This window comes from Helicoverpa armigera, chromosome 4, assembly GCF_030705265.1.
Source record: "Helicoverpa armigera isolate CAAS_96S chromosome 4, ASM3070526v1, whole genome shotgun sequence".
Classification (NCBI taxonomy): Eukaryota; Metazoa; Arthropoda; class Insecta; order Lepidoptera; family Noctuidae; genus Helicoverpa; species Helicoverpa armigera.
This window is the reverse complement of record NC_087123.1, coordinates 7,981,059-7,989,467: the sequence shown is the minus strand read 5'-3', so window position 1 is coordinate 7,989,467 and position 8,409 is coordinate 7,981,059. Positions and strand designations below refer to the sequence as shown.

The window sequence follows — 8,409 nt, the reverse complement described above, 5'->3', positions numbered from 1 at the left end:
TCTGGTTTCATTTCATATATTCGTCAAGACTTTTTCTTTATATTTACCTTGTACTGGGCAAGGTCGATTGTTGATAATTTTTTTTAGATACTTACAACAGGATATAGCTGCATTTATGTAAATAGATCCAAAGATCTCACCGTCAAAGAGCAGACAAGATCAAATGTAAACACAGACTCATTGCACACTCCAGTTCGCAATAAGCACGTTTATTTGTTGAGAAATGATCCGTGGAAATATTAGAACCATGGGAAGATTAATCTTTGAATTTTCACGTAGAACTCCAAGATTATATTTTATTCCAATAACATTAAATTCTCAAGAGTTTAGTGTTTGGTTTCTGCTGTGCTCCTACTACCAAAACATTAAATTCTTGATTGAAAGCAGATATTTAAAATTCTTATATTACCTACACTCCTAAACAGATTTAAGAAATAATATTTTAGGAAATAAACAGTTATCCATGAGATCTTAAATACGCATACCTAGATCTATAATTTGGTTGATTTTTTTAGTAAGTGGTACGACCATGTAATTGGTGGTACCAAACTGTTCTGACTCATTGTTTGCGTAGTAAAAACTCATCTCCCCGGTATGCTAAATCATATGTACTTCGATAACGTTTAATTTTATAGGCGTAATGGGAATCCCAGTTCCTACCAGAACAACAAGTAACGTACTACTGGGATAACCCCATGAGCATATTTTCATATTTCTAAAATAAGCAGGTTTTACAACTCTAATCCTCATTATTACTTTTGAGTGTGTTAGTTTTACGGAGTGATTGAGATGAAGAATGCTGAAGACAATTAGGTATAGGCCTGAAAATGGGGATCAAATTATATACAAGTGGTTACCGGATAAAAAGTGGCCTAAGTTACTCCTTTTATTATCAGTTCTACTAGTTAAATTCATCCTGCCTGTTCAGAGATGACCCGGAACAAACAGACAGATAGTCAAAAATTTTAAACATGTTTCTTAGATATGTCGCGATATTTAATATAGCCGGGTGTTGCTTAGGACCTGTGATTCACATGGAGCGAGTGCTTATCTGATCTCTTCTTCTTAGCAAAAACAAGTGATGCGTATCGAGTCGAGAGCGTATCTTATATAGGTAAATTAATTGTGAGTTCCAAAAAGTGCTAATTTACAGCCTAGTTTGAGTAACTGAATTTCAGGTAAGATAATAGAGCAATATATCATAACAAAGCAATTTTCAACGTTACGATAGATCTAATTAAAAGATTACAGGAAAAACCCTGCTTCAAAAAATAATTTCTACATCGAGGCAAGTGCAGTATTTTTCGCCTCAAGAATTCGTGGTGATATCTCCGTTCAAACAGCATCCTAACTAGGTACTTTGACAGTCTTTGGGATGGCAATGATTGATGAACACCTCTAGAAAGTCTTCATTAAACTTGAGTAAACTATACAGTACGTTAACGACGAGTGGTGGTAAATATCTGATATGCGCGGACAATAAACTATGAGCTGGGAACGTTTGCCGTCGCATTATTTCTCTTTGTGAGCGCGTAAGGCGCATTCTGCTTATCGAAGCGTTGGTAAAAGCGGGCGCCCATGCGAAACTGACTGATCTCCTCAACTAAACACGTATTCCACATAAATACATTGAAACAATTACTTCTAATTGCCGCTTGTTGAAACTATCATTATAGTATCCGTAACCATCGGTTTCTAGGAGAAGATTGTATTTGCTTTAACATCAACGCGGTCAAAAAAACAAGCATCGTTTCCAAATCCATTTACTAACTAATCGATAAATAATTAAATCTACTATACAAAATAAGACGAGATAACAATATTCTTAATCTAAAAGTATAAACATAATAAAATAAAAAGATATAAAATTAACATATAAGAACAATTCGAAGTTTTTGGCACAGTGGCTTAAACACCAATAGAAATACTTACGCTACAAAACCTAAAACAAAGACAACTATTCAACAAGTATACACAAATTAAGTACTTTGACACGTTGCTCCGAACTACGGGACATGAAATGCAAAATATGAGAAACGATCTACAAATGCATTGGTTAGGGCTTAACTGTAATGATGGAGTTATGAATACGTTAGCAGTCTTTCATCACTAGTTGAGTTTGATCAACAGTTGCCTGTTCTCCTGCAATAGAGGGCATAGTCACTGTGTTCGTCCTCATCCTCAGGTTCGTAGTTATGATGCTTGTACGGCGGGGAGTAGTACTCCGAGGGCCTGGAGTGGTGTCTATGCTCACTGTTGGAAGAAGGCCGGCGGCGCTCGGGCCACCTCCTCCTGTTGCGTTCCTGGTAGCTGGAGCGAGAAGGTCTTCGCGATCTGTTACGGGAACTGCAACAGGAAAACTTATTTTAATTCATATTTCCTTCCAAAATACAGGCTTCCTGTTACCTGTAAAGTTGCATGAAATGGTTTTGGCAACTATATCCATGTGTGGGTGTGAATACTTGCAAATATAGGGAATAGGCAATAACTAATAGGGAAGAACTTTGTCAGGAACTTTTAACAATGAATCAAATTAATAATACGCTTTGATTAACCGATGAAATAATGACAAAGCAAAAGAGTTCTATGCCTTGTAAAACAACAATGTTAGCTGAAGTAATGTTTCTTGTTGTAATTATATATTTAAACACTTATGTATACCGACAAATAATTTGAGCCAGACACTCAATAAATTACGAATATTGTGTGAATTAAAATACCTTCGTGTAATAATGTCATAAAAAAAAAACATTGTGCAAGCAGTTACACTCTATAAATGTGATGAATGCGATGTTTATAGCATTCAATAAGTCTATGAACTTGAATCGCCCCTTTCGTGCATTACCGACACGCGTTACTGCATACAAGTTTGAATAATTATGTAAAATGTTATCGTTATGCGTGGTAATTTTTTTGGGTTTGAATTTGAACGAAATCCCAAATTTTATCACACAACAGTATTATTGTAGTCAAATATATAACTGCAGTGTCGCATCTCTTTGGTAAGCCTTTTTATTTTAAATGATGACTAGTAGGTAGGTATAGCAATTTTATGAACTGAAAATATACATATTCTTTTTACCCATAAGGTCTCTTCTTATACTGGGAAGGCTTTTTCACTTCAGGTCGGCGCATGTAGTCATCCTCTTCTAAATTCTCAGGGTCCTCATGAACTGGCTTCGTGTGATGGAATACTGGTCGCACGTAGGGAATATGAACTGGGTAAGGCTTTTCCACCGGCACTGTCACCTAAATCACACATTTCAAGTACAATATCATTCTATTTAACCACGAAAATAACTCGCCATCAAATTACACTCTAGTTCAAGGTGTAAAACATTTCAATTTGCTTGACTAATGCCATGTACCTAATTTGCATGCTCTGCGCTACTATTACGTAGGAAATAATTAAACAGTATTCATGCAACAAGCTGAATGTGGGAAAATTAATATTCAGTAACCGTGTAAAGAAACAATTTTCATAGATTTCCAGCAAAGATCAGTAAGATTAATAAGTTTTACATGCAAGTTAACACAACGTAAGTGACTTGTAGGCGCCCTGCCTAATAAATAAGTTTGAAATTTACTCCACGGTCCAAATCCACGTAGTCAGTTCTGCATGTCAAAAAGTGGAAAACGTTGGCCGCGAAATGGTAACGCACTTTTGCGTAAACTCGCTATGTACATCCCATTGGCACGTACTGGCTGATACGTGTATTGCCCTTGCAACATCGCGGCTTACGAGGACACTAACCTCTTTTTCAACAGGCACAGGGACTAGCTTCTCTACCGGGTAGGGAACCTTTTTGTAGACGGGGTAAGGCACCGGCTTCACGATAGGGACGGTGATCTCTCGCAGCACGGGCACCGCGACCGGCCTAGACACCGGCACCCGCACCGGGAACGGACGCGGCACCGGGACTATAACCGGGTGGGGGACTTCGATCTGCAAGTTTATGTTCACTCTACAGATCCCACTAAGTATCTAATTATTCTAGATTACTTTATTTATTATAACTTAATCTAGCAACTTGTAGGTGATCATCAAATGCCATTACTTCGATTGCCATTAGTCGATCGCGAGGAGCTTACAAGAAACTCAACTGAGTGAGGGGAAATTAATGAGATATAAGTTCGGGACTAATTTTGTATACAAGACTATAAATAGAAACCTACCAAACACTGATGATCAAGTAGAAAGTAACACTCCGCGCGAACACTTAAATCATTTTCAATTAAAAATGTTTTCCTAGTCCCTGTCAACGTAACTATTTTATCAATGTTAAAATCAAAGAAGTGTTTATTTAGATTTATTGAACATGCGTTGCTTAGTAAAAGTAACATCATATTTAATGTATTACGGATATAACACTTTCTTCTGTCCTTCTAACAATGCATACCAACTATCTGTTACTGCTCCACTTGCACCGAAATCGAAGGAATGGTAAAAAGTGAAACTGTGAGTACTACGCATAACGCATGCCATGCAACAGCTACAAGGTAAAGTACGATGTTTAGTGAATGACCACATGCTACGGTGTAAACAGTATACGCTTACATAAGCCGGGAACTAAGACTTGAAGTTCAATCAATACATACCGAACTCTGTATTTGTTTTGCAACCATGATATTAGCCAAACTGTCTAGCACGCGTACAATGTTTGTTATGGTTAATCTTTATCATAAAGCTGCTCTACAAAACCCTCAGCAGCAATGTGATGCGCGGTTGCTTGCCTTTTCATTAACAAGTTCAACGCAGCGTGCACGCAGATAAACCAATGTTTTGACTTTCATGTGAGATCTGATATGAGCACTTTCATGATGGCACTCCGCCTTACTTTGATACGAGTATTTACCATAATCATATTCATTTTAAAAGAAAATTCAATCATCATGACTTTGAGTTAGGACAGAACTTTACAAGGAAAAGTACCGCTTTCACTGCTTACAATAGCAACTAATGTAGCGTGACTCCAGGGAGGTCGTCGAGCTTATTACTGACGCCTAACTACTCGTTAGACCCTCGATCTAACTGCACTTGCACAATTTCCATAATAATTTTCTTTTTCTTTTACATAACTGTCACTTTCCCTGCGTATTTCATATGTTTTAACGAACACACACAAGACCATCCTTCTATTTTATGTTAGTTTATAATCCCGATGCAGTATTGTATTACATGATTTCTCCCAGGCGCACGAGCGCGCATCATTTTACTGGCCGAGGAAATTAGTGCGCGACGTTAGTTGTCTGCTTTTCCGATCCGCATTCCATCTAATGATAGGTTTTTGCTCAATTATAAGCACAAATAACCACATAGGCATTGTTAGCTACAAGATAACTTACATCAAATCTACGAAACAAAACATGTCACTTACCGGGTATGGTTTCGGTATTGGCACATGTGTAGGCTTAACTTCAGACCCGTAACTTTCATAATCACGCACAGGTACATCTTTATATTTCGTCTTCAAATATGACTGTCGCCACTTTTCAACCAGGTTTTTAAATTCATTATCATTGTCATAAATACTGCTACTCGGCTTGAATGTCGGCAAATATGTCGGATGCGAGGTATCGTGCGTTCGGAGACCCAATAAATCTTCTTCGGACTTGAATCTGGTGTCCAAGTTAAGTGTCCAGTCGTTTGGTTGTTTGTTATGTTTATGAGGTCTGCTATGTTGGTGTGGCCAGTCTCCTACTTTACCCTCCGTCGGTTTTGGATAGCTTAACTTATGTGGTCTTTTCGGTATGTTAACCACAGAATCGGTATTAATATCTCCATAGTGAGTTTTTTTCGGGTGATCCCTAAAGGATGAGTAATCTGATGATTTAAATGCATTTCCCCAGTAAGATGTTGTAGTTGGAACGGTACTGAACGAGTGTTTAAATTGATTCAGGTATTCATTTGTTTTCAATTTATCTTTCAATGATACGCTGTTGTAATCATCGTCTTCATTAAACTCAGGCATTTTTTTGAAATTTGAATAATCCGATTCCGGAAATTGGTAACTTGTTAAATCAACTAAATTGCTGCCTGCTGGTTCTATTTCGTCATGATTAAAAGGTTTTTTGGGTTCACTTACATCGTATCTGAAGTTCATATTACTGAAATTTGTAGAATATCCATAGCCTTTTATGGACGAGGAATCCTTCCAATCTTTAAAATCATTACTGTAATTTCCAGAAGACCATGGTTTTTGCTTGATTTTCTTCTTTTGTTCAGATGATTTTGTGGTATGTGCACTATTCTTATGACGTGTGTTAACATGATTATCAGTTCCGCCATATTCAAAAAATGCATTTTGTTTAACAACAGACTTATCAGCAGAGTCTTCGTTATTTTTCATATTGTAATTGTCTACCAATTTTGGTGAGGAATCGATAAATTTATTGTTGTTGTTATTATTGTTGTAATTAAAGGAATTTGAAAAAGTATTATCCATTTGAGTGCTTCCCATGGAATTTTGTGAACTCAGGGGCTGATAAGAATCCGCTGTCAAAATCTTAGAAGTATCTAATTCATTAGGATAGTACGGGTGTAATTTCGTAAAATCAACTACTTTTGGAAACTTAATTACATTATGGACATTGGAAGAGAATGGTTTCCGAAAGTCCTCATTTTCTGTAGGTTCATAATTTTGAACAAAACTGTTAGTATTTTGAAAACTTCCACTAGACTCAGTGAATGCAGGCTTTTTTTCATGTGTGGAGTCTACATCAGGAAAGTGTAAATACTTATCGTCTGATAAATTTGAATAACCACTGTTAAAGGCATTGACTTCAGAATTATTGAACTGATTGATGGCTCTGTACTTATGTCGAGAATTTATTTTTGTGCCATAAACTGGTGCATCTGAATCATCTGTATTTTGCCCATTAGTGTCTTCAGACTCAGTATTTTTATTTTGTTCGGCGGTTGTACCATAATTAGGGCTATTGAAAATGTTCATTGAATTAGGTGCATAGTGAAACATACCGGCTTGCCCTGCGTTGTCCTCGTTCACGCTGTAGGAGTGACCGTCGAATGCTTGAGGACCATAATTTCCACTATATCCTGTAGAGTCTATGGAGCTGGGGAATGCAGGAGCGTATAATCTTGTTGTAGATTCTTGATTGACACCACTCAGGAAGTTGGCATAATCCGGGGACGTCGGTATAAACCCATCATATGCACCAACATCATTAAATCCGAAAGTTGAATAGGCGACTACATTAGGTTGAATGGTTGTTTGCTCCTCTTGATCCTTAGGCCGTTTATTTTTCTTAGATTTTTTCCCGCAGACAACATTACTTATAACTAATAATGCTATTAACGCGAAGTAAAGTTTCTTGTTAAACATATTGAGTTAATCACTATTACTGGTAACAACGTGCTACGCACTATTTACATTGTACGAGAACGTGAGCCACGCAAGGAGTTCGATTGTCGACTGAACAAGGGCGCATCACGGCACGCTGATGAAGGCGCGAGGCAGCAGGGTGCAGTCGCCACTCGCTGACCGCCGCCGTCGCCGCCGCGCCTGTGGACGTGTCTCCCGTGTCCTAAGAAAACGAAAGCGTTTCACGCTTCAACAACTCTACAAATTTCCCCAACTAATTATTCGCTAATAATACGTTCGATGCATTCAATAATAGCTGAAGATATTAATGTAACGCAGGTAATTGGCTGCTCGTGTCATTTGAAAAGTCGTCTTCCGTCATAGTCGGTAACATAATTTTTCAGAGCCGTATGCACATTAATGTCATAATCGTCCATGGTTCCGCTACGAATAATTTCAATAAAACCATACGTTTTATTGGTCAGGGAAACAAACGGATTTTGTATCACAAAAACAACACCACAGTCTACAGATATGAGACAGTTCCAGTTGACAGTCTCTTACAAATCAGGTTATTTAAACCTATAAACTTACCAATGTAAGTAAGTATATCGTGCATCAAATAGTTAATATGGTATACAAGGACCACTCCATCGTTAAATAGACACCATCAATATTGTATTGACATTCTGTAAGCACCACGCGCCTTAGATTTCTATGAACTAGTTGCATTTTCTCCACAAGTTTACGAAACAGCTAAGTACCAAATATTCGATTGTTAAACAAAAGGCTTACAACTGTTATTAAAATTAACTTTCAACTTTCAAACTTAGTTGCACCTAGCGATGATGCTACCCAAATTAAGTTTAGAAGACAAACAATGATATGTGATGTGTCTGGCACGTGCATTGTGCATATCTACAGACCTTTCTATCTTTTGTTTTGCTTATCAGAGATAGGAATTTCACATTACTTGTATAGGGCTAATATCAACAGATAGACACAAATCAACAGATAGATAAAATATTGAGATCAACCGTAAGTTTTTTTTTTTTATATAAAGTGCTTTTTATTCCGTTGTTGTTTC

At 37.3% G+C, this 8,409-nt stretch overlaps 1 protein-coding gene across 2 annotated transcripts; it reads right to left on the bottom strand.

Annotated features, from left to right (window-relative positions):
* Positions 1-1,755: 1,755 nt before the first annotated feature.
* On the bottom strand, positions 1,756-7,788 carry LOC110375306 (probable serine/threonine-protein kinase clkA). 2 transcript variants are annotated; one of them, XM_021333372.3, is made up of 4 exons: positions 5,379-7,788; positions 3,755-3,946; positions 3,083-3,249; positions 1,756-2,346 (listed from the first exon to the last, which is right to left on the bottom strand). In XM_021333372.3, the coding sequence occupies exons 1-4, from the start codon at positions 7,341-7,343 to the stop codon at positions 2,124-2,126; spliced, it is 2,547 nt and encodes an 848-aa protein (XP_021189047.3). In that variant the 5' UTR covers positions 7,344-7,788; the 3' UTR covers positions 1,756-2,123. The 2 variants fall into 2 exon arrangements, with proteins under 2 accessions (XP_021189047.3, XP_021189048.3); XM_021333373.3 differs by lacking the exon at positions 3,755-3,946 and having other exon boundaries at positions 5,379-7,586.
* Between the last annotated feature and the right edge of the window lie 621 nt (positions 7,789-8,409).

What these genes read in the sequence shown, in the direction of transcription:
- LOC110375306 (XM_021333372.3), bottom strand. Translation starts at nt 7,343, where the DNA reads ATGTTTAACAAGAAACTTTACTTCGCGTTAATAGCATTATTAGTTATA. An exon ending in CAATACCGAAACCATACCCG is followed by an intron (nt 3,947 to 5,378) that starts GTAAGTGACATG and finishes ATAAACTTGCAG; the next exon opens with ATCGAAGTCCCCCACCCGGT. An exon ending in TATAAGAAGAGACCTTATGG is followed by an intron (nt 2,347 to 3,082) that starts GTAAAAAGAATA and finishes TTCCTGTTGCAG; the next exon opens with TTCCCGTAACAGATCGCGAA.